Below are 27,247 nucleotides of genomic sequence, written 5' to 3'. Positions count from 1 at the left end.
TTTTTGTTTTACTATTCCGTTCAAGGGGTGGGGGAGGGTTGGGGCTTTGGGGGTTTCAATTGTATTTAAAAATTGTATGTGATTTTATCTTGATATTCCTGTAATCCGCTTTGATTCTTTTGAGAAAAAACAGAATATAAATAATAATAATAATAATAATAATAATAATTGTATTTAATGAGACGTGAGCACCATGGATTTTAGTATCCACAGGAAGTCCTGCAACCAAACCCTAGCAGAAACCAAGGACCAACTGTATTCAAACATCCTGATGCTAAAGGTACAATACTTTCTAAAGCTGACACAATTATTTCTATACACCATCACAAAATGCACCCAATTTTCCTTCTAGATAACAAAGGAATGAAGAAATAAAGCCATGGATTATTATTATTATTATCATGTTTACCCACTTCATGAACATTTGATATTGCAGAAACACCCATTTGCTACTAGCAAGTGCAATAAAAAAGAAAGCAGCATAGACAAGAAAATAAATATTTAGAGGAAGGGTGGGAGAACTGAGTCCCTTCTCCAGGGCTGTTTTTGTGGCTCTAAAGCAGGGGTTGGCAACCCCCGGCCCGCGGAGGCAGCAGGTCTGGCCCCAGCCCGGTCCTGCCACCGCCGCTTCCTCCTCCTGGGCCATGCGACTGCGCTGCCCTCCGCCTCCTCCACTGCGTGGAGAAGGAAGAGGAGGGCAGCGCGGCCTGGGGCAGAGGAGACAAAGGGGGAAGCCCCGCGCCACCCTCCGCGCCTCCCCGCGCAGCCCCAAGCTGCCTTCCCTGTCTTCCCGCGCCACCCACCTCCTCCTCCGCCTCCTCCGCCCTGCCCCCAGGCTTCACGGTGCATGGAGGAGGGGGGAGGAGAAGAAGGAAGAGGAGGAAGGAAGAGGAGGAGGGGTGAGGAGAAGAAGGAAGAGGAGGAAGGAAGAGGAGGAGGGGAGAGGAGAAGAAGGAAGAGGAGAAGGAAGAGGAGGAGGGGGGAGAAGGAGGAGGGGGAGCAGAAGGAGGAGGTAGTGAGTGGCCAGAGGCCTCAAAGTTTTATTTTGTGTGCTTTAAGTGCTAACAAGTCTCCCTTGTTTTGACAGTGATAGTGTGGTGATGATGATGATGATGATGATGATGATATGAGTCAGCTTGAGAGGCATGCAGGCACTATTTCTTAAGCCGAGAGAGTGTCACCTTCCAAAGTGTGTTTTGGGTGCTTTTAATGCTAACAAGTCTCCCTTGTTTTGACAGTGATAGTGTGGTGGTGATGATGATGATGATATGAGTCAGCTTGAGAGGCATGCAGGCACTGTTTCTTAAGCCGAGAGAATGTCACCTTCCAAAGTGTGTTTTGGGTGCTTTTAATGCTAACAAGTCTCCCTTGTTTTGACAGTGATAGTGTGGTGGTGATGATGATGATGATATGAGTCAGCTTGAGAGGCATGCAGGCACTGTTTCTTAAGCCGAGAGAGTGTCACCTTCCAAAGTGTGTTTTGGGTGCTTTTAATGCTAACAAGTCTCCCTTGTTTTGACAGTGATAGTGTGGTGGTGATGATGATGATGATATGAGTCAGCTTGAGAGGCATGCAGGCATTGTTTCTTAAGCCAAGAGAGTGTCACCTTCCAAAGTGTGTTTTGGGTGCTTTTAATGCTAACAAGTCTCCTTTGTTTTGACAGTGATAGTGTGGTGGTGGTGGTGGTGATGATGATGATGATGATATGAGTCAGCTTGAGAGGCATGCACGCACTGTTTCTGAAACCAAGAGAGTGTGACTTTCCAAAGTGCCTTTTCTGTGTGTTTTTGGTTCTTTAATGGTGATATTGATATCAGAAAGCCTCTGTGGCAAGGCCAATGTAAATTGCTGTGATTTTTACAAACTCATGCGCAGTGAAGAAAAAACAAAGTCCCTTGTCCAAGTATACACTTCTGAGAAGTACACTTGGTGCAAGAACTGTGAAACCATCTTGACATGTTCAATATGCATAGCCATGTGAACCCATGTTCAGTGTGAAACCCAAAGAGTTTGGTTATGCAATAAGCCTCTGAAATATGCAGATTGCCATGTTAAGTAAAGCCATGTTCAATGCTGAAATGTGCTGTTTGGAATGGGGGGAGGGGGGTTGGCCAGAAAGGGAAGTACATTTCTGCCATCTGTCTAGGAATAATGCACAAATGTCCTCCATTTTGATCATGCCTAAGAAACATGCATTTATATTAACATTTTTAAAAAACCATCTATTTTTTTTTTTCGCATGTCCTCCACTTTTTAAAAAACGTGTCCTACATTTGAAAATGTTGTCCTATATTATTTAATTATTTAATTTTATTTTTTGGCGTCGCCTCCCCCCCCCCCCCCCCCCCCCGTTGTCTGGGGGACACCAACTCAGCTCCTGGCTCAAAAAGGTTGCCTACCCCTGCTCTAAAGCCACCTCCTCAGCAGTCACAAAAATTGAATTAAAAGCATTTTTAAAAAAATGCTCCAAAATACTCTCTGTAGAGTGTGGGAGGCATTTCCACTACATTTTGGAGCCCCCCTGAGACACTTTAGGCCCTTTTAAAAACTGGAAGTAAACCAGAAATGATTTTGGGTCACTTTAAAAAAAAAGGCATAAAGAAGCCTAAAAACATGGTAAAAATGGCCCCATGGCCCCTAGAAGGTGCAGAGAGGGGGCATTTGGGGAGCAAAATGGTTTCTTTTGAGGTGCAGCAGGGCTCCTAAGCTCTCCTAGGGGGATATGCCCCCCTAGCCTCCCATATTTTACCACCCTTGATTTAGAGGGAAGGCAGGATATATTTTGTGAAGCAGAAAGTACTGAAGTTGTAATATACCAGCTTTCAGGTCTGTGAAAACAGTTTTTCTGTGTTCTGCAAGTGGTTTCTCTTGTAGCTATCAAACTATATTGTACAAAAAGCTACTGCAGGTGAAAGTGAGCCATGATCTTTGACTTCTGTGACTCCACAATCCAAAATAGCTATGTAAACATCAGCCATTCCATTCTTCCAGGTAAATGTACCCACCTAGGCTTGCCATATCCCGCCAGGGGGCGGGACTTTCCCGGTTTGGGGCAGGTCTGCACGGTCCCGCCCCGGTTTGGCCCCGCCCCCAGGACACACACCACCCACGTGACGGACACCAGGCAGGGAAAGGAGCCTCGCCTCCGTTCCCTGCTTGGCCTCCTCCGCCGGCGAGGGAGGCGACCTGGCTCTGCTCCCTCCTTCCCGGCCTCTGTGGAGGCTTGGGCCTCCACAGAGGCCGGGAAAGGGAGTGGGGGCCGCCCGCGATCGCGCCGATCGCGGGCGCTCTCCTCCCTCCTTCCCGGCCCCTATGGAGGCCCAAGCCTCCACAGAGGCTGGGAAAGGGAGTGGGGGCCGGGAGGAGGCTGCTTCCCACTGCGGTGATCGCCGCGATGAGGAGCAGCCCTTGCATCCTTCCCGGCCTGAGAGGAGGCCGAGGCTTCCTCCCAAGCCGGGGAGGAGGAGGAGGACAAGGTTTTAAAATGTAGGACCTTAAAAAAAAGTCCTACATTTTTGTCCTACATTTGTCCCGGTTCGGAGCTCCTCAGTTATGGCAACCCTATACCCACCATTCCCAAAGTCAGGGGGCCCTTAAAGAATTTATTACAATCAAATGTTTCCTTCTTTCAAATGCAATATAGCTTTTAATTCACTTTCACATGTTCAGCAGCATAATTATACACAGTTACACACACAGAGAGAGAGAGAGAGAGAGAGAGAGAGAGATCCTCCTGCCTTGGTGCTATTCAGTTTTGTTAGGACTGTTCCAGTACCTGCTTATGTACTGAGATAGCAAAGTAGTGTACAGTATTTAAAAACAAAACAAAAAACCACTCCGTTATTTGGTTGTTTTTATTGTGTGGAAAACTCCCATCTACTCTCACACACCTATAGTTTTTAACCAAACTTATACCATAATACATTTATTTATCTTATAAAGACCCACAGGATTCTTTCATAAAATTTCCTGCAACAAATGAACATGGCAACTCTTTTAACAATTATCATTTTAGAATTGATTCTAAAAATGTATCTTGAATAGATTCCTCTGAAGATAAACTGTGGTGTCAGCGCTAGGCCTGTTCTTGGCTTCTATCCAATTTGCATCTGCCATCTCTTCTTTGCTACACAACAGGAAGATATATGTGTTCTTTGTCTCATACATTCAGATGGCAATGCCATGCTGCAGAGTTAAACTTCACCCTTGCTCTCTGCAAATGCTGAATTCTAAAGTCATTAATCTTAAAAACAGCAGCAAGTTCCAAGGGCCGACAGGTTGTTAAAACAAAAGGCCCAAGTGCATCTTGGGAGCAGTTTTCTGGAGCTGCGGCATAAAATAAGCTCTACAATAACTGCATTTTTCAGTGGCTGCAGCTGCTTCACATTGAATATCACCTTCTCACTCTACTGATTATAAGAAATGACCAAATGAATCACCCAGCCTACAGTGACAGGTTACAGAATGACATTAGCGTAGGACAAATCAATGGTAAAATATACAAAGATTCTAATTTACATAAAATCATGTAATATCACTCTGTAGTCAGTGCAAGTTGCTTTTGCCCCCCCCTACTCCAAGATGTGGTCTTCATTTTCAGTATATCATTAAAACTAAAAATTAAGAAAGAATAAAACCACTCCAAACTAATATTCTGGCAGCAAAGGAATGGCAGTTCCAATGATTAAACAGATTTAAACACACTAAGATGTTCAGTCAAGATGTGTCATTTGTAAAGTCTAAGTCAAAGGCAGTTCAGTTAATATTTACAGTGTTTTTAAAAACAGGAACCTGGGGAACCCCCATATGTTTCCAGAAAGCCTACCAAACACATGCTAAGGCTAGTACGAGACAAAACCTGTTCATCTGTAGTAGGAATTGGTTGGGTGTTTGTGAGTATTTCTTGCCGTACCTTCAATGACAATGTTCTCTTTTAGATGCAAGGCTAAGTTCCTTATCACAACACACTATTATACTGTCATAGCAGTGCCTTGGCCCTGCTTTTGTCTCAGCTTTATCACACAACCATGATTTTGCCATTTTTTAAATAAGGGACTCCATTTTACTATGCCATTGTGCATAATGGGACATGACCAACCACGGATTTTGATATCCACCATGAGGTCCTGGAACCCAACCTTCGTGGCTACCAACAGCCCACTGTAAATAGTTTGCTGTTATACTGCAGTAACACTGCAATCCTGACCTGTTAACCACCAAGAGTTACTATTCAAATGTCTTTACTGCACAGGGGTTTCTCTACTGCTCTTCTATGGTACCACACACCAATGTTACCACTACATTGCTACATAAAAAAATAATTTAATTTCTTTAGGATAATAGTGCAATAGTGCTATGATGTCATGCTGTAATAGCATTATTATGGTTTAATGAGTACAAATGAAGTGGTTTCGGGGCAGACCAATGTGAAACAATTGATTAGTATAGTATGATAACCACTTTTGTTTTTCACAGAAAAAAGGCATCAAAAAATGGCAGTGCAGGGTGTGATCTCTTTCTCTTTCTATGCCACCTCTTGAATGAGAAATTTGGGTAGTGATAGATGCATCATAGTGATGATGTAATAGCATTAAGAAAACCAACAACAAAGCACAAAGCAAGGCAAATGAGATGATGATGATGATAATAGCGTTAGTGCAGATGAAAAAAACCTGTGCAAATGGTGCTATTACAGTGCAAATCGGGCAAGGCAGTGATACACAATATCAGCAATCAGCTATTAGCATGAATGAAGCTGAAGCAGTTTTCAAATGGTATAATGCAACATAGTGTGGTGTGATAAGGATCTAAGTCTACCCTGCCTGCTCAGTCTTGTAAATTTAATGCTGACCAGCTGAAAATGTTCATTGATAACTGTACCACCATAGACTTGCACTTTTTATCTTATCTGTAATCTGTTGTTATTGATTTATCATTCATTCTGTAGATTTTCTAATCCATTTTGAAAGTTCATACCATGGAATAAATAATAAAAATATTTAGTATTAATCAATCAATCTTCCGGAATTGCTTATTTTAATTAGTCCTTTATCTACCCAGGCTTGCTTTAAGGCAGCTGATATAAAGTAATTTATCCTTAGATCACCTAGATTTCCTTATAGCATCCCATTCTTAATGATGGCTGCAGATTAAAGAGATTATTAAACACAACAGGAAAAGGATTACAAAAGCAGCATGGTATTAGGATTTCTTTTTGGGGGGTTTTTTTTAAAAGGAGGTTAATGGAAAAGCCTCTGGGTGGCACCCTTTCAGCATTCAGATGCAAATGATCAGTACTGATTGTAACTTTTAAGTGAAATATTATAGAGTGAATAGAAGGTCAGCCGCTTTTTTGTCCCTACTAGATTTTGTTCAATTTTTGCAAATCATATCAAATTAAATTCAAATCAGTTTTAAACGAGGATCTTTTCACAAAAAATAACTACAGCACTATGATTTCACTTTAAGAGCCTTGGTGGCACAGTGGGTGAATGCCTGTACTGCAGCCACTCACAATGCTATGAATTCAATACCAGCCAGGAGCTCGGGGTCGACCCAGCCTTGCATCCTTCTAAGGTTGCTAAAATGAGTACCCAGCCTGTTGGGGGCAATTAGCTTATACATTGTAAACCGTTTGGGAGTGCTTAAGTGCACCGGTAAGTGGTATAGAAATGTACTTGCTATTGCTTTTGCTTTGTCATAGAAGCATCCTATGGAATTTTGGGACTGATAGTTGGTGATGTACTAAAGCCCTCTCAATAAAAATGCTAAATATTCTGTCCTAAAATACAAATTCCATGTAGTTGTGAAGGAACTACAACATTGTAATTGTCTAGTGTGAAATCTTCTACAATGAAAATCCTATGAGACAATCCAAAATGAATCTAAAAAGAGCCAGAAGATGATGCTTCCAGGCTGGAAGGCACTCAAAAATCTACTGGTGTACAGCAAAGGAAAATGATTGAGTACTGCTGTGGCTAATGACACAACTGTCATGACAAAACTTTGGACTCAAGCCAAAGACTGTTCAGTTGTTGGTGTGCTCTGAGGTGAAAGAAAAATCTGAAGCTGGACAGCACATATTATAGGAACATGGATGGTGAAAAGCATGAATCAAGGGAAACTAAATTTTGGGATGAAGCAGACGAACAAAATGGAGTGATCTGTGACTGACTGCTCTGGCCACAATTGCTCCAGGACCGCGGTGACCAGATGGTCCGCTCCTGAAGCGGGATGCCACTAGTGGTCTCAATCCATTGCCAGCAGGAGCAGTTTTTTTCTGCTGCTTTTCCAGCCAGCTTCAGGCTCACCTTAAGTAGCCTTGGCACAGCTTACATTCACTTTGGGGGCATGCATCATCTAAACGCCACACCCTCAAAGCAAACGGAAGCCGCTTTATTTGGCTCATTTGTTTCGGCCACACTGAAACAAGAAATGGAACATATAAACTGCAGTACTTGGGATGGGAGAGCTAAAGTGGACATGAATTGGACATCTGAGTCAGATAATTACAGTGTTTTACTCAGGAAATGAAAATCTAAGACGAAATAAGGTGGTCTTAATAGTAAGGAGAGATGTAGCAAAAGTAGTCAAAGGATATAATAATAATAATAATAATAATAATAATAATAATAACAATAAAGATTTATTTCTAGCCCGCCCAATCACGAAGAATCCGGGTGGGTTACAACAATAAAATACATCAAGTTACAATAAAGTTAAAAAATCAAACCCTAGACCTACCCCCCCCATTCCCAGTACTAAAACAGAATTAAACAGTAATAATATAAAAACATTAAAAACACTAAAGGCATTAAAGACATTAAACAAAAATAGGCAGAAAGATAGGCGGGGAAGAGTAGACAGATGAGGGGGCAAATATCTCTATATCTGGGGAGGGTAACTAACTTGGAAAGTCTAACGGAACATTATCAGTAAGACTTCAAGGAATCAATATAAGCAGAATCCAAATTTATGCTCCAACTACAGAGACTGATGAAGAAATTTAAAGATTCTGTGCTGGAGTCCATGAAGAAACAGGACTTTTTGTTAATCATAGACAATTTGAATGCAAAAATAGGAAACAGCAGAATCAAAGGAAAATTTGATTTGTAGGAAATTTGACTTAGGATCAAGAAATGAAGCAGAATGACTGATTGACTTTTGCAAGGCCAATGATTTGTTCACTGCAAACATATTTTTCAAATAACCGAGGGCATAACTGTATAGATGGACATTACCTGATGGCCAATACACAAATCAAAAAGACTTTATAATCAGAAGCAGAAGACGAAGAAATTCTATTCTCTCTGCAAAAACAAGACCAGTAGCAGATTGTGGCACAGACCATGAACTGCTTAAAGAACAGTAAAGCTACAGAAGAACACAAAACTAATAACTGTGCCAAAACACAACCCTAAACAACATCCTTGTAGTTTTCAAAGTAATGTAAAAAAATATTTGCACTCTTAAGCACAATTGACTGGGAGTCAGAACTCTGGACTGAAGCCAGGGGCATTGTCAGGAAGGATTGCAAAAAGACATTATTGGCAGCCAAAAAGAAGTAGATGTCTCAAAAGATGACAGATGAAACATTTTCAAGTAGTTAAACACAGAAAAGAAGCAAAATTAAAAGATGACAGAAACAAGGGCCATTCAGTCCAATCCCCCTGCCATGCAGGAACACATAATCAAAGCACCCCCGAAAGATGGCCATTCAGCCTCTGTTTAAATATCTCCAAAGAAGAAGACTTCACCATACACCAAGGGGGTATGTTCCACTGTTGAACAGCTCTTACTGTCAGGATATTCTTCCTAATGTTGAGTTGGAATCTCTTTTCCTGCAGTTTGCATCCATTGCTCTGGGTCCTAGTCGCTGGAGCAAGCCTGCTCCATCCTCAACATGAAATCCCTTCAAATATTTAAACAGGTCAATCATATCACCCCTCTTATCCTTTTCTTCTCCAGGCTAAATATCCCCAGCTCTGTAAGTCGCTCCTCATAGGGCATGGTTTCCAGACCTTTCACCATTCTGGTCACCCTTCTCTAGACATGCTCCAGCTTGTCAATATCCTTTTTGAATTGTGGTGCCCAGAACTGAACACAGTATTCCAGGTGAGGCCTGACCAAAGCAGAATAGTCAGAACCATAAATGCAACTACTAAGTAGTTCAGCAACTTTTGTGAGGGGACAATATAATACTATAATACTATAATAATCAATGCAGAGAAATGGAAGATGATTACAAAAAAAGAACAAGAGACTGCTTCCACAAGATCCAAGTAAACCAAGAGTAGGGATGTTATATAACCAGCAGGGGAATATGTTACATGATCAAGAAGAAATAAAAAGACAATATTGTTTCGAATACACTGAAGAAGTAATAAAAGAGATGAAAGACGGCAGACTCATTCAAGGAAGGATCACTTGAAGATCAACCTACAATTTTAGACAGTGAAGTGAAAGACACAATCAGAGCACTTGGGAGAGAGGAAGAGACACTAGGGATCATATTGCAAACATGCTTTGGATAATCGAGTACACCAAAGAATTTCAGAAGAAAAGCAGCCTGTGTTTCATAGATTATAGCCAAGTCTTTGACATGTGTAAATCCATGAAAAACTATGGATCACTCTTAAAAGAAATGGGCATGCCACAATATTTGATTGTCCTGATGTGCAACTTGTAATCAAGACAAGAGGCTACCATCAGGACAGAATACAGAGAAATGGAATGGTTTCCCATTGGAAAGGGGTCAGGCAAGGATGCATTTTACCACCCTATCTGTTTAACTTGTACTCTGACATATCATATGTAAAGCAAAATTAGACTTGAAGGAAGGAGGCATAAAAATTGGATGAAGGAACACTAGTGGTTTAAGATATGCAGATTACACCATAGAACTAGCAGAAAATAGCAGACTTGGAATGATTATTGAAGAAAGTCAAGGAAGAAAGTGTAAAGGCACACTTATAGTCAAACATTAACAAATTAAAAATAATGACCACATATGATTTACATAACTTCACAAAGTAGTCAATGAGGATATTGAAATCAATATTTACCATATTTTGACTCAGTCATAAATCAGTATGGGGACTGGTCAAAAAATCACAAGACTAGGACTTGGAAAGGCAGCAGTGAAGAAACTAGACAAGATCCTAAAGTGTAAAGATATATCATCAAATACTAAAGTTAGGATTCTCCATGCCATTGTATTTCCCATTTCTATGTATGGCTGTGAAAGCTGGACAGTGAAGAAAGCTGATAGAAACAAAAATCAACTCATTTGAAATGTGATGCTGTAGAAAGTTCTACAGATACTGTGGATTTCTAGAAAGACAAATAACTGGTCCTAGAGCAAATGAAGCCTGAATTCCTCCTTAATGCTAAGATGACTAAACTGAGATTTGTTGTATTTTAGCCATATTATGAGAAGATATGATTCATTAGAAAAGACAAAAACATGTGGTAAGGTAGAAGGCAGTAAGAAAAGAAAAACCTCAAACAGATGGACTCAGTCAAGGAAACATGACCCTGAGTGTGTGGGATCTGAGCAGGGCTACTGATGATAGGTGATCTGGAAGTCTCTAATTCATAAGGTGGCCATATGTTAAAGTTGACTTGACAATAGTCAACAGCAAAGTATCAAATAGCCCTAAGTAAGTAAAGAACAACTAGTGCAATACTCTGTAACTAGTGGCCAGTTATGACACCATCTAGAAAATATATTTTGTTTTTCTTAAACAAATTTTGCAGCAGATTCTTCTTTGCCATGGGGGCCTGCAGGAACATGATGCTGAAATTCACAGGACAAAATGGTTGAGGTGTGGACAAAAATTTGCAGCATTCCACAGTAGTGGAGACACTAGTATCCTCTGTGACATGAAATGTCTCTTTCAGTGAATCTACAACATTGCATTCACTGCATTTTCACAGAATCTAATAGTACCGTATTGGAACTGTTGATGAACGGGAATGGCATCCTGAATGTGAGAACAGTTCTACAAGGCTACTTACCAACTGTTTCACCACCCTCCCCTGAGTATGGCATGCCCAGCTCTCTTCCTGGATCCAATGTCCCTTTGTTTTGGGCCAGCCAAAACTGATCAATCTAGCACAAAACCAGGTGTTTGTTATGGCATTGTTTTCAGCAGCTCTGCTTCTATCAATTAAGTGTAAGCAAGATGCTCCCACACATCTTTCAGCCTCTGAGGGAGAGAGTAGGCTGGCCCAGTTCCATCAGGGGCTGGCCTGAAGAAAGAGGCTCCTCCCTCCCTAACTGTCATCTTTCGGCCTCTGAGGGAGAGAGAAGGCTGGCCCAGTTCCATCAGGGGCTGGCCTGAAGACAGAGGCTCTTCCCTCCCTAACTGTCATCTTTCGGCCTCTGAGGGAGAGAGTAGGCTGGCCCAGTTCCATCAGGGGCTAGCCTGAAGAAAGAGGCTCCTCCCTCCCTGTCATCTTTCAGCCTGTAAGGGAGAGAGTAGGCTGGCCCAGTTCCATCGGGGCTAGCCTGAAGATAGAGGCTCCTCCCTCCTTAACTGTCATCTTTCGGCCTGTAAGGGAGAAAATAGGCTGGCCCAGTTCCATCGGGGCTAGCCTGAAGATAGAGGCCCCTCCCTCCATAACTGTCATCTTTTGGCCTCTGAGGGAGAGAGTAGGCTGGCACAGCGTCATCAGGGGCCTGAAGAAAGAGGCCCCTCTCTCCATAATTGTCATCCTTCAGCCTGTGAGGGAGAGAATAGGCTGGCCCAGCTCCATCAGGGCAGCCTGAAGGAGAAGAGCCCTCCCTCCGGTCCATCTGCTTTGGTCCAGGCCTCAGAGGGAGAGAAGAATACTGGACCTGATTCCCTCCCCCCCTCACCATTCCCTTCTCCTATTGTGTCGTGTCTTTTAGATTGTAAGCCTGAGGGCAGGGAACCGTCTATTATCCCCTCTGTTGTAAACCGCTCGGATTCCCAGTGATTGGGCGGTATATAAATAAAACCTATTATTATTATTATTATTATTATTATTATTAAAAATTAATTTAAATCATGAAGAACAAAGCATGCAGCTTCCCATGTGCCTTCCTCCTATTTTTAATGGAACTGACATCCAATCACATTTTTTCCTTGTTCTTTTTTTTTTTTTTTGGCTTAGAGGGGAAGTGATGCATACCATACTATGTAACAAGTTTCAGCTTTCAGAATTTCTAGAATTTTAAAGTTAGTTCAGCTACAAAACCAAACTATTACTAAATGTGTCAACAGGAATCACAGCTGATCCTTCCCTCAATAGCAGTTGCAGCATTTTTCAATTTGCACTGGGACCACAACAGGAGGAGGAGGGAGAGGAGAACTTTTTCTTCCCCTACACAAATCCTGGTAAGTCACACTCACAATTAGCTGGGGGGGGGAGCACTCTTTCCCCAGAAAACTACAGTTGGCCCTCTACATTTGCAGCTTTGCCTTTTGCAGATTTGATTATTTGCAGTTTTGATATGTTCTAAGAATCTCTAGGTCTTCCAGGGCAACTTGCCAGAATGTGGCCATAGAGTTGTGCTGGAAAACCTAAAAGTTCCTAGAGAAAACAATTCTCTAGGCATTTTCAGGTCCTCCAGCATGTTTCTATTATCAACAGATATTGACTATAGAGTTGCACTGGAGGACCTGAATATTTCTAGAGTGATATTCTCTCAAGTAAAAGGAATAGTGTTGTTGTTTTTTAATTTCAGGGTATTCCACATTCACAAGGGTCCTAACCCCAGTGAATGTGGAGGGACAAGTGTATTTAGAAGCCTCTGCTACTATTAAAAACTAAGCATTGGAGCAATTTTTAATATAAATAGGAGAAGATGGAGCTTCCTAGACTCAAGCTAGATACACCTCAATCACCTCAATTAACGTAGATACACCTCAGTATTCAGAGGTATGAGCAAAATGGCTTCATTCTCATGGAAATCAAGGATTTTTTAATAGAAAGGTAAGACAGAAAATTGGTTTCCCCTTCACAAGATGTATGAATTCTAAAAGGTTTCTTCCCAGATTATGAATTACCACTAGTCATTTATATTCTGAAATTCTACATCTGTAGTTCAAAAACCAAAGAAGAGCAAAAGGGATGCTTGTAGGTATTTGAACCCACATCTCCCAGTCCAGTTGTCATACCCCATCCACAACACTGCTGCTGCTCTAGAATGTCATTTCTTGTGTTGTACATAGATATATTGACCAGACATACCTTATACATACCTGCATAAAAGAAAACTGTATTATGATTTTAGTCTCAGGAGAATTTTCATTTCTTACATGAATAGCACTTTACTAACCATCTTGTGAAACTAATTAGCTCTGATCTTTTTTAAAAAAAATCTTGGGTGGCATCCAATGTCATAAATGTGTTCCTCTATTCATGAAACATGATTTCTTCCCTCTCCTTCTATAATTTATATACCACCCTGTGGCGAACCAATCTGGGCGGTTTACAACATTAAAATAACATACAGCATAAAAACAATATATTTCCCTCCCCCCCTTAAAAAGTTATTAAACTGGATATCTAAATTAAAACCACAATAACTAGTTAGAACAACAATAAATTAAACAAAATAATACCAACCGATAAACCACTGCAACTTCAGTTCTAAAGAAAAGAAAAAGGGGGCTTTGGAGACATTACTGAGGAGTGGGGACACCCTGAGATCCTGAGGCCGGGATATTTTAGTCTGGGAAGGCCTGCCTGAAGAGATCCGTCTTGACAGCCTTTTTGAAGCTGTCCAAAGATGTTAATTGACAGATCTCGTCCGGCAGGTCATTCCAGAGCCTGGGGGCGACAGCAGAAAAAGCCCTCCGGGAGGTCGCCACAAGCCTCAATTTTTGAGGCTGCAACAAGTTCCTCCCAGAGGACCGGAGAGCGCGAGGAGGATTGTATGGGAAGAGGCGGTCTCTGAGATAGCTTGGACCCAAGCCATTTAGGGCTTTAAAGGTAATAACCAACATCTTGTACTTGCAGAGATACCCCTAATCTACTCTAGAAGATCCCACACTCTGCAGCAATGTTACTCAAAGTGGTGGTTAGCAGAATGGTAGTAGATCCCATAGCTATTGGTGTGCTGGTTCATGCCAGGTTTCTAGAAAACTATACAAATACTATAATAATATGGCACAAAGAGGAATTGATCTCTGGCATGTTGGGGGGAAATGTACAGTCCATCACATCAAGTAATCTGAGAAGCACTTGACTGGAACAGACTAAGAGGCATGCATTTTACCCCATGTTCTATCAGTAGCATCCACGCAGCTGACAGATGGGCACAACTGGAAACAAACTCTTTTTAGCAGCTATAATATACAACATTATAGCATAACCTGTTTTTTCCATCTGAACTCATTTTCCATTTAAATTCATTTTATTATATTTTATATTTATGCTGTCCTAAAAGAAGAGGAAGGGAGTAATTTATCATTCTACAAAATTGGCCAAATTGGGTATTTGGGTACAGCTTGTAAACATCTTAGTTGTTGTTAGCTGCCCTTCAGTTGACCCTGACTCACAGCGACCCTGTGGATGAGGCATCTCCAACACCCCCTGTCCTCCACTGCTCTGCTCAGTTCCTGCAGATTCAGACCTGTGGTCTCCCTAATTGAGTCTAGCTGTCTAATGTGGGGCTTTTCTCTCTTTCTATTAACTTCTACCTTTCCAAGCATCACTGTTTTTTCTAATGAACCATGCTTTCACATGATGTGGCCAAAAGACAACAGCCTCTGTTCCTTTAAATCTCCCAAGATTATCAAAGATATCATGCTTGATCTGTTCAAGGACCCTTCTTGGCTGTCTACCGTATCCTTAGCTCTTTTCCAGCACCACATCTCAAATAAATTTTATTTCTTCTTATCAACTTTCTTCATTGTCCAGCTCTTGCATCTGTACATGGTGATGGGGAACACAATAGCTTGGACAATCCTAACTTTACATCTTAAGTCCATTATAATGCCTGGAAATGCAGGATGCACTGTGTTTAAGGCAATGTTTTATCCTCTGTAAGGAAAAGGGCCATATAATCTTTTGTTGCTGTTAACCACTCTCAAATTGATTTCGATCCTTAGTGACCATGTGGATGAGATATCTCCAAGACTCCCTGTCCTCCACTACTTTGCTTAGCTCCTGTAAACATTTTCCACATACAGCGGGTCCTTGGTATACACTGGGGTTTAGTTCTGAGCCCTGTGGATACCAAAATCCATGGATGTTCGAGTCCCATTACATACAATGGCACAGTAAAATGATGTCTCTTACATAAAATGGAAATGTCAAGGTTTGCTTTTTGGAATATTTTCAAGCTGTGAATAATTAAATCCATGGAAAAAGAATCAATGGATATGGATGGCAGACTGTATCAGGTATAGACCTACACAGTGCCAGATACAATTCAGTAGAAAACAGGAGAGGGCACTCTATATCACTGCTGCCAAGATTTCTGAGCCAAGAAAACAGGAGTTCCTGACAGTGATAAGATTCCTGAAGTTTTTTTTTAAAAAAGCACATAAAAATGGAACAGGTATCCCTGATGTACTAAGATTCCTGAGATTTTTAAAACAACGGAAGTGAGAAAACAGAAGGTTCCACAGACTTTCACTAGGTATTGAGCACCGTATTTTGTTCTTATTGAACTTACTAGGTTGTTTTCAAAAGCAGCCAATATATGACATGCTATGGTAATCTAAATAGGATTCACTGAAAATAAGCTACAAATAGGGATGGAAACAGGATGTCAGCCTAAGCTGGTAAATGGTGCTCCATGTCACAGAGGACACTGTGTCTCAAGTTACAAAGATGACTCTTCAATACAACCTTGATCCTTTAAAGGGAGTGCAGCCCTTTCCCAAATAAGGTGAACACCATTCACCCAGGCAAACAACCCACTGAAAGTACCTCTCTCTTAAGTTTATTGACCCTCATCCAGGGCATTTATTGCTGATTAAGCAATTTCACTGCTTCATCTGATTGCTCTGAAAAGCAGGGTGTGTAATCACATGTCACTGCACTCCAAGTTTCAGTTGCTTACTAAACCATTTCATGTACATATTACATAGTAGGGGATACTTGGAACACTGTTAAACTGAAGTATAAATGTCATGAGGTCAAACAAAAATGTTTGGCTCCTTCTGGAAATGGTCACTCATAAATGAGCAGAGCCACAATGTAACTATATTGTCCATATCAGCCCCCCAAAAGGATATCATGGTTCATGTTATCAAAAGGTCTCAGACAAGTGGAGCTGCATTCCCCTGTCCCTTTCCTATAAAAAATTACTCCATAGGATGGTCAAGGCAGTTTAGTGCCCAAACTGAAAAGGACCTAGGAAATCCAGTTCATTCAAGATCTAATTAACCACTATAAACTTGGGCACACTATCCATTTAGGGAATACTTTTCCATGTTATGGTTAGATCCTCCACATAGAACAACAGCACCCCAAAATGGTTACACTACCACTTTCTTTACAGGGATAAGAATCTCACCCTCATAAGGAAGAATTTATAATACTCTGATTCCAGTCAGTCATCCCTTCCTTGTAATAAGCTGCTCAGGGATAAGAGCTGAGCAAAAAGGTAAGTGGGCTGGGCTTTATAAAACATTTGTCTACATCCTTACAGCCCAGTTTTTTAAAATCTAAAAACCATATGCACGACCCAACACTTCCAGCCAGATAGTATCCTGACCTGAACAGTTCCACAAATTGAATTGTGTGAACTGTAGGTTGTAAATTGTGATGGGGACAAGTGATTCTGTCTTTGAAGTACCTTGTAAACATGTCACGGCAGTCTACTGAAGGTTCAAACATCCTAACTGGGCCATAACACATGTCCCAAATCACTGGAAAAGCTCCATCAAGGACACCAAACAGTGTAAAAGAAATAAATACTGTAATTATCTTTCACCACTACATAACATAATTAGTTCTTATTCATATTGAATAGATTCAAATTTAGCTTTTCTTTACCTGTATTCCAGGTATTCCTGTATCCTAGTTTTCGACAACAAATCCCAGAGAGTTTTATATTATTTATTTTGTAATGCCATCTATAGATATGGGTCTTTACAAAAGAACAAGAGAATAGTTCCCCACACAAAGGGGTTTGCATTCTAAACCTCAGATACAAGTGAAACAAAAGATGAAGTAAACAGAAATAAGTAGAGGGTGGAACAGGCAGTTACTATAGTTACATATGCTTCCACCTACCTTCTTCTCTAGTTTCTCTGAAGTGATGTCCTCTAGATGTGTTGGGCATCAACCTCATTACTACAACCAGCACTGGCCATGATGGCTGAAGAATGATCGGACCTGTACCCCAGTATATCCAGAGGATGCCACATTGAGAAAAACTGTTTTAGACTTCACAAGAGCTCTTCAAGTCAGTGAGTTTAAAAATAATTAAAAGCAAAGATTAGGAGCCACTGTATCACAGGCTAGTTTTGAAAAACAATTGGGCATCAGTTATAAAATCTTAACACTGAACTTCCAATAACAAATAGTTCAAGGCTGATCAGAGGCAACATGAACTTGGAAAGGTAAGACTCTAATTATACAACAGAAAGCCTCAACAGGCCACTGTGGGTTAATGCTAAGTTGATACCATTGAAAATCTCATTACAAGGCCTGCAGCATGTAATTGAGCTGACTGTATGGCTCAGTGAGTCAGCAGCCCCGGAGATTTATATACCCACAGCATAGCTGTAGAGTCCTTGATTGTGTCTCACTCAGTGCTGTTCTTCACTTAGAGCATTTTAAAATGCATACAAACAGAAGTGTATGAATAAGTAACAAATGAAGACTCCAACTGTATACCCTATTTATGCACTTCTTTCCCACCACAAACATAGCATAGATCCCTAGAGCAATATATAACAATTAAGAAAAGACTGCAACTGAACAAACACTCTTTGTTTTTAAAAAGCTGTTTTATATTTCCATAACATTTATTTGGCTATTTATTTATTTGTTTTAACATAATATACTTGTATCTATGTTCTCAGAAATTATACCTTTCCAGTCTGCTGATCTTCATCATTACCTCATGACATGATTTTTTTAAAAAAAACCCAGCACCTCCAAGTTAATTCTTATGGATATCCAAAACTAACCATTTTTCCCCTCAGTAACTTTGTGGTAATTTCATACGGTCCAATAAGTGGATTTATGTAGTTCAGGACAAAGCAGCGTGGACAATGTTCCAACAACAATTAAAAGGAGATGAATCCTGTTTCAATGATAGCAAGTATTAATATCTTGATAAAAACAAACACATTCCCATTAACTCTCAACAACAAGGAGTAATGGGGGTAAGCGAGTCTTGTCTTGCATCCTAAGGTCTGCTGGAAGAACTTTATCCTCACTTGGCATTAGTGCTCACAATTTTAGTGCAGCAAACGAGTTGCAAGAGAGCAAATAATTATTTATCTGTTTATTTGGTTTATATACAGTGTTTCTCCTCCAAACTGCAATTCAAATGCTTAAATTCAACATGTTGAAACCCAATGCTCAAGGTAAGTACTGTAAAGATATCTGCTTTTCCCCTACTGCCCAGTCCAAAATCTGCTCTGAAGGGTTTCCTACCCCTCTGAAACATGTTGGCAGGGTGGATTAGGCTGCAAACATGGTGGCAAAAGAGCATCCATGACCACTATGACTATATACTGGATATAGTGGCTGTACTAAAACAAAACAGATTAAAAATGCAACCAAAAGATCATCAAGGAAGGCACACAAAAAAGCAAATCCAAAAAAGAACAGTTACCCAGTTCAAACTCCCTTCTATCTCAGTCCAGTGTAACTGCCAAAGGCTATGCAGTAACCATTTAGTGCTCAGAAGACACTTAACTATGGCTATACTAGATTCTGTGCACACTATAGGAACTGCTTCCTACCCTGAAATGAAGGGGGTAGAAAGAATCATATTTAATGATCTCCCTGGGACAAATCAGACTCACATGATCCAATTCATACTATGGATCTTACCATCAGTAACAACAAATGGGCCCTTGGTCAGACCAAGTCTGAATACTCCCTGGAAGCCAACATGACAAAACTGAAGCTGTCATACTTTGTCTACATGAGACAAAGAGGGCATGACTCATTAGAAAAGCCAATAGTTCTAGGAAAGATAGAAGGCAGTAGAAAAAGGAAGACTGCATGCCAGATGGCTAGACTCAATTAGGGAGGCCTGAATCTACCAAACCTAAGCAGAGTAGTAGAGGATAGTGGGGCTCCCATGCACAGGGTTGCCACGAGTTGAGGCCAACTGGAAGGCAACTAACAACAACAACAATTGCATTATCTAAACATTTTCATACTTTTATGGCCCTCTGTGGTGTGGCAGCTTTTATTTCCTTTCTGCTCCTTTTAAGTGAGCGGTAGAATTCCTAATTTCCTACTGACCTACCTAAGTTGAGCCTGACACAACTGCTACACTTAGCATGATGTTTCCCTTTAGTGGGTTTTCACCTTTTTTTTCATCCTTTGGACAAACATCCCTCTTCTTTTATTTCCCACTCAACCTACAGAATCACAGAGAAGGCTAATTACTGAACTCACTAATGAAGTGTTTTCAGTGTTCATTAAGCAAATGTGTTAAATGAACTATCAACTACAGTAAATGTGAACATTTAAATGGGGGGATGCAAAATTTGCACTGGACAAGGAAAACATAGGTTCTCAAATGGTGGGGCAGGACCATCGAAGTGCATGAGAGTTGTTCAAGGAGGGTTGTGAGACTTGGTGGCTCTGATCCCTCCTCTTCCCAAACCTTTTTATGTGTAAAATGTATACATGTGTTGAGTTAAATACTGAATTTTCTTGATGCTTTCATTATCATAGGTCTTCATATTAAGGGAGAAATCCTATATTGAAGATTTCACTGGCTGATTAGCTGCATTTGATAGAAGATCCATAATATTAGTAGAACATCAGACAACTTGTCAGCATTATTGATATGCTCATGGAATATGCCACCAGCACATCTATTCCACTGGTAAAGATGGGACAGTAGAATAACTGACCAAGGGTGGGGTTCTGCAGAGAAACATACTTCTACAATAATCTGGTAGACCCCATCAGCAGCACAACTTTACACAAGCTCCAGGCACACAGAACCCCCTGCTATTGATTTCAATGAGAAAAAAATAAAGTAACCACTTCTATATCAATAACAACCCTACATCACCATATCAAAGCATGGAAAAGGCATAAGTATAAACATGGGGTTGGGAGAGTGGGGCTCAAGCCATCTCTAGATTTTCTGGAGGGCTCTGCTTCCTTCCTGGTAACCTGTATCACATATATTTACAAAATCACATGACAGGCTCAAATGCAACAGCATTTGTAGATCCACCCCAACTCTGTGTTGCCATACTGCACATGTTTAAGAAGACCACCAAACATATGGAACCACAATTTAACATGTGAAGCACAACATTTACCCTGAGGAATAGATTCTACAAAATATAGGTAAGTCTACCTAATTTCAAAGTAGATGCTGAAGGGACTGAAATACTTCAAGATTTTCCACACTTGAGCTCAAAAGTCAAGATATCAGAAGAAGACTAGATGTTGGAAGGGTAGCTATGAAAGAACTAGACAAGATCCTGAAGTGTAAAGATATATCATTGAATACTAAAGTTTGGTTTATCCATGCCATTATATTTCCCATTTCTGTGTGTGGTTATGAGAAATGGACAGTGAAGTAAGCCGAGAGGAAGAAAATCAACTCCTTTGAGATGTGGTTCTGGAGAAGAGTTCTGAGAATACCATGGGCTGCTAAAAAGACCAATGGAAAAGTCAAAGAGCAGACCAGGCCTAAACTCTCCCTAGAAGCAAAGGTGGTTAAAGTGAGGTTGTCAGTTTTTGTCTGTATTGTGAGAAGAATGAGTATTATTTGTTATTTGATGTTTTTAATTTGTTGCCTACTTTACTTTATTGAACCCATTCCTGTATTGTTAGTTATTATTTATATGTATTATGCTATTATTTCTTAGATTGTACACCATGGGCAGGTTTACTTTATCTATTTTATTGTTTGTATGTACAGTGCTGTGTAAATCTACAGAATAATAATAATAATAATAATAATAATAATAATAATAATAATAATAGACTCACTAGAAAAGACTAACACTTGGTAAAGTGAACAGCAATGGGAAAAGATAAAGGCTGCATTCCATGTGGATAGATTTAATCAAATAAACCATGGCCATGAATCTTCAGGAGGTGAACAAGATGGGTGAGGATAGGGTAACTTGGAGGTCTCTCATTCTTAGAGTCATCACAGGTCAAAGTCAACTAGAATGCAGTTAAGAACAACAGCAATAAAGGGAAGCTTTTTTCCAAATTTTAAAGTTTGGTGCCTGGTGCCATGTATAGCAGCAATCTCAATAAATCACCTGGAACTCCTTTCCAAGGTGTGAAGTAGCTTTGTTATTGTCTCTTGGGCACAGCTCCTGTAGAGACAGCAGGGTGAAAAATTATTTCTTTTTCTTCTTTTATCATGGTTAATGTAAACACAATCCTGCTTTATGACTGACATGTCAGTGATTCTAATTTCTCTCCTCCACCCCAGCTTGACTGCAGTTGCAAGAAAGAGAAAAGAATAAACAAATAAGAATTCCCACCTACCCCCATTATCACTCATAACAGTCTTATAGTCTACTGGGATTCCTCAGAAAAAACGTAGCAACAATAGCTAGTGAGGCTAGCATTCAATCAATCCATTCAATCAATCATTTACATAACGTGTGTCTATGTTCAGACTGCTAAATAATTCCTAATCCATTCCGTTGTAAAACTATGTCTTCTGAGGCATTAAATGCCATCTTTGGGTCATATTCCAATGATTTTCTTTTAAATCTTGGGATTTAGTAAATTTTAGTGTATTTATTCTTTAAAAGCTCCAGCTATCCAAGGTGATTTCTTTGCCCATTTGGATAGCCCACTTTATCCTTGTATCCATCATTTGATCTAAATCATGTTCTCTATCCAGTAGTAATTTCTACAATTTTGCAGGTCCCCCCCCCCTTTTCTGGACCTTGTGAAACCTCATCATATTCTCTAGTTTTGTCTCTAAAGCTTTCCAAATTAAAGTCCATCTTATATCTCTCTTTTAACTATGGAGATTATCACATGGAGGAGGCAAGTGTCCTACTCCTATGATTACATCTCCATTAAATCCTGTTAATAGCGTGATTGGGGGAAGATTATCACACTCCTGTTTGTTTCTCCCTTTCTTGTCCCTTTGTAAAGAGTAACGGGAGTTTCCATTAATACCAAATGATGCCCCCATTACTCTTTACAGATGGGATAAGAATGTGTGTGTGTGTGTGTGTGTGTGTGTGTGTGTGTGTGTGTGTGTGTGTGATAATCGTCCCCCCATTGTGCTATTAACAGGATTTAATGGTGATTTAATCACGGGAGGAGGATGTTTGCCTCCCGTGTGATAAACTCATGTGTGTAAAGCAATCAATGTGTTTTGAGATCAAATTCTTTTAAGGCCTCTATATGTTTAATCTCATATTCCTTTTGTGCCGTTTTTGACAAGATATCCCCATGCATTTATCAGTTTCTATGTTCCCAAAAATGCTTTGTGTGGGGACACCCAAATTGGAATTTTCCTGTAGATCATTTTCTTAAATTGTGTCCAAACTCTTAATAGGGCTCATCCTTTCCAGGTGATGCTCAGATTCTCTATGTACCTTGGCCTTCCCGTACCAGATATATGAATTCCAGCTGAATCTGTTGTTAAGTCCCTCCCTCTTGGTTGCCCCTTCAGTAAAAGAAGAGATAAATATGCTTTGTGATCTTGTAAGGCTCTATGATATGGAGACTCTCTAGCATCTTCCTCATGACAGAGCTGCCAGTTACCACAAAAATTCAGTGGCAGCTACACTGAAGTGTATGATGAAACAGCTTACCTCTCTTTTAGAAATCTGACAAGCTATTCTATGAACAGATTAAGCTTGAACTCTCCCTGGAAGCCAAAAAGATCAAATTGAGGCTGTTGGCCACATCATGAGAAGGCATAATACATTAGAAAATATGATAATGCTAGGAAAGGTAGAAGGTAGTAGAAAGAGAGGAAGACCACACACCAGATGGATAGGCACAATTAAGGAGGACATGGGCTTGAATCTACAAGATCTAAGCAGAGCAGTGGCGGATAGGGGGGCTTGAAGATGTTTCATCCACAGGGTTGCCATGAGCTGATAACAACAACAACATCTAGCGATCTATCTACACATACATGCACATACATACACAAAACACACACATGTATGCATGCACACACAAACATCTGTTCATTATCATTATCATTGTACCTTGCTTTCACCCCAAAACTGGAACTCAAAGGGGCTTACAGTCTAAAAGCACAGTACAATTAAAAATTTACAAAAGTTACAATTAAAATTGAATTAAACTATCTACCTATCTATCCATCCATCTAGTGGTGAGTTAGCAACTTTAGTTTGAGGTAGTAACTTATTTCCATTGTTGATATAAACACTAATCTTCCATTTATGTTGCATACACCAAATTATTCCACCACTGCACACAATTCTTCTAAATGCAGGAAAAGGAATCTTCTCAGAGACAGTTTTGAACCCTGACCTTTAGTAAGCAGATTTATTGCTTTCACTCATCAGCACTAACTGACCATTGAAATGATCTGAAAGACCTGTATCACTTTATGCAGCCCTTTGAAAGTGTAGAGCAGGGGTCATAATTTGGCTCCTTCTCGATCCTATTACATTTCATACACTCCCACCACTGTGTAAATATACTTTATCTTCTGAGGCCCAGATATTACTCTGTACTGCATCTGAATAAGTATAATAATAATAATAATAATAATAATAATAATAATAATAATACTTTAATTTTTATCCTGCTTTTCTGTAACGAGACAATCAAAGCGGCTCACAACACATTAAAATCCACATTCACAACATTGTGTCCCAAATTCCTCCTCTTAAAACAGGATTAAACATGTTACAATTAAAATAACTATTAAAACAGAATTTTAAATATATATATATATATAATGAGGACAGAGCGGTGGGCTAATACATGATGTGAGGCGCAGTCATTCTGTGGCCGGGCACTTTTATTCAGGAAATGTAGGTGTATATCCATGAAAGCTCATGCTAAAATAAAAACCAGTTTATCTTAAAGGTGCTGCTACACTCCTTCTGACTTGGTTGTATATAACAACTACTTTGAAGCTTTGGTTCACAACATGTAAATATCAACAATTTATAACAGCTTTCCACATACGCATATATTCTGCAATGTGTGCATGGCATCAGAGCTAAGTCACATAATGGTTACAATCTGTAGAGCATAAAAAGTATGCATGGAAAAAATGGATGACAACAGAAAGCAAAATTTTCTCAATCTTTCCTCTGAAATTCTCTAGAAAATGTTTTGCTATACTATGATTCATTTTGGCTGCATCCACACTGCAAGAATTATCCAGTTGGGCACCACTTTAATTGCCTTGGTGCTATGCAATTCTGGGAATTGTAGTTTTAGGAGACATTTAGCCATATCTGTCAGAGAGCTCTGGTGCAACAAATCTCAAGTCCCAGGATTCCACAGTACTGAATGATGACGGTTAAAGTGGTGTCAAATTGGATTATTTCTGCAGTGTGGCTGTAGCCTTTCTGCGACAAAACAGGTCAGGAATCCTGGGAGGAGAGGTGTAAAAGGAAGAGATAATTGAGAGAAAGATTGGGTGCACTTTTGTGTTCGTGCTGCTTTCTTTCTTGAGCATAATCTCCTCCCCCAAGATCAGAAATTGACTAATGACATTAACTTAGTAGCAAAGAAGAAAACCAGAGTCTGGCACTGGGAAACATAGTTACAGAAGCACTTGGGTGTGGGGAAAGAGTGTAGTACATTTCAAACAATATCTTTAGGGAAGAAATAAACTAGTTCATTTACCATTAGGCAAAACTGGCTACAAGTTTCTATTTTTCTAGAGGACTGAGACAATACATTAACGTAGAGTTACAAGAATGTAAAAAAACACATAAGCTTTAACATACCGTTGCCACCTGCTGAAGAGTACACACATTCATTTCACTGATCAAACATTCCATCACTGAATGTCATACAATTCAAAAATAAACTGGACAGTTAGGCAATTTATTATGGTTTAGAGTTCATGTTCACTGGCAAAAGAAGATCTCTGCAAGAGAAATATGTTTCTTACCATAGTGAGGAATGATCGCCCAGGCCATGGCAGAGGCATAGATACCTCCAATCATCCAAAACATGCAAAGCCAGCTTAAATGTTCACCACGTTTCTCTCTAGCCAAGACTTCAGCAAAGTATGAGAATACAACTGGAACAGCTCCTCCAATCCTAATTCAAGACAGGGGACACATTACAAAACACAGTAGAAACTATGAATAAGCTCTGTATTTCTTAAATGTATTGTTCTTTAACTACAAAGGGAATTTTTATGGGAGGCCCACACTGAACCTTCTGTTAGGAAATAATTTACCTAAGACATCTAAGGATAAACCTTTATGAAGAGAGCAACTACACTGCAATTAGTAATGCTGCTGAATATTATCCATGGTCAGTTGGGCTAGCAGCCTTGCTTCAATGCAAAATAAGCTTTACGATTCCTGAAAATCCATCTCTGGACTGGATTTTAACCTAAAATGGAAAGTAAGGAGATTATTAGATGGGGGGAGGGGGAGCCAGGAGTAAAAGGCACACTTCCAGCAAAGTCACAGGATCGGGTTGAAGGTTTCCAGACAGATCACGCTTATCCAGGACTTAACCCATGAAGATCCAGGAATGCTCCAGCAACAAACCATTCATGGGGAAGTCCCAGGAATGGTTTGTTGCTGGAGCATTCCTGGCTCTCCATGGGTTAAGTCCTGGATAAGGGTAATGTTGTCTGAAAATCTTAAGTGTGATCATGCAACTTTGCCAGGACTATGCCTTTTTATTCCCTGATTTTACCCTGTTAGATAATCTCCTAAATTAAAAGTTGTGCCTCCTATCCTAAATCACTCTTGTATCTTAAACTTTCTTGTTGATCTGCAATAGCAAGGAAACATGTGGCTGTCTCTCACCCTCCTGGCACAAGTCTTAAGTACATGCCAGATGTAAAGAAGTCTGCAAACTGTAATTTTCCCATTACTACTGATGATTGGAACACTGCCTACACCTGACACAGAGTCATAGTAGCATGCCAAAGAGAGATGCTCCTCCATCTCCCTGCAGCTCCTGAAGTAGCAAGAAAGGTGGGGCAGGAGAGGCAGGCAAGAGAAAGGGGGACATGCTGCACTTTCATGGGGGGAGTCCTCTGAACAATGTAAATGGGAATGCAGCCTGTTAAAAGAGCCAAGCTATTTGCAGAGCTCAGAGATGGCAGCTAGGTTTTGCCTGATAGGAGAAGGAGACCTGCAGCCTATGGGTAAGGTCCAAGTACACTAGACTCATTGAATCACTTGCTGAATGATGGGACACGTCTTATGCTTATTGGTGTTGTTCTGTGCCTTCACATTGTTTCCAACTTATGGTAACCCTAAGGTGAACCTATTACAGGATTTTCCTGGCAAGATTTTTTCCAAGAGGGGCTATCTTTGCCCTCCTCAGAGGCTGAGAGAGTGTGTCTTGCCCAAGGGCCCTAGTGGATTTTCACAACCAACCAGGGATTCAAATTGTAGTATCCAGAGTTGTAGTTCAAAGGTCTCGGTGAGAGTGGAGTTTTTTTGTCCATGCAGACAAGTCTAGTAACTTGCTGAGGTGCCCTAATGTCAAAGAGGGGTGGGTCAGGTAGAATAGTCTCTTTGAGCTCCTCAGGAACTGAGCTACTTCAAAACTACAAGAATATAAGAATACAAACAGAAGAAACACAAATCAAGAGACTGAGACCAGCATGCTAGGGAGAACAGAGAAAAGAGGACTGCGAAAGGTCTAGAGCAGTGGTTCTCAATTTTTGTCCTCCACTTGCCCTTAAATTTAAACTGCTAGAAGCCCCAGTCAGCAAAACCAGAGATCAGGGATTCTAGGAGTTAAATTATTTTAAAACAGATGAAGAACCAATGGTTAAGCCACACTGGTTCAGAGGAACTGGGAGAAGAAAAGAAGGCCAGAAGGAAGAATCCATAAATGAAACTAGGGTGGGTTGGGTGGGTGGGTGAGTTTAGATGAGAGCTACAATATGGTGACTTACAGAATGATTTCGGAAACTAA

General features: G+C 40.3%; 1 protein-coding gene across 2 annotated transcripts in view; it reads right to left on the bottom strand.

The window, feature by feature from the left end:
* SV2C (synaptic vesicle glycoprotein 2C) overlaps nt 1–27,247 on the bottom strand; it is a 143,819-nt gene that overhangs the window by 24,880 nt on the left and 91,692 nt on the right. For both annotated transcript variants that reach the window (XM_089512830.1, XM_089512839.1), the window contains exon 4: nt 25,245–25,396. In XM_089512830.1, coding sequence (XP_089368956.1) covers nt 25,245–25,396 — 152 coding nt within the window. The remainder of the gene's footprint in view (nt 1–25,244; nt 25,397–27,247) is intronic.

This window comes from Sceloporus occidentalis, unplaced genomic scaffold (genome assembly GCF_023333645.1).
Source record: "Sceloporus occidentalis isolate IW3139 unplaced genomic scaffold, rSceOcc1.0.p SCAF_1, whole genome shotgun sequence".
NCBI lineage: Eukaryota > Metazoa > Chordata > Lepidosauria > Squamata > Phrynosomatidae > Sceloporus > Sceloporus occidentalis.
This window is presented reverse-complemented; position numbering and strand designations above follow the sequence as displayed.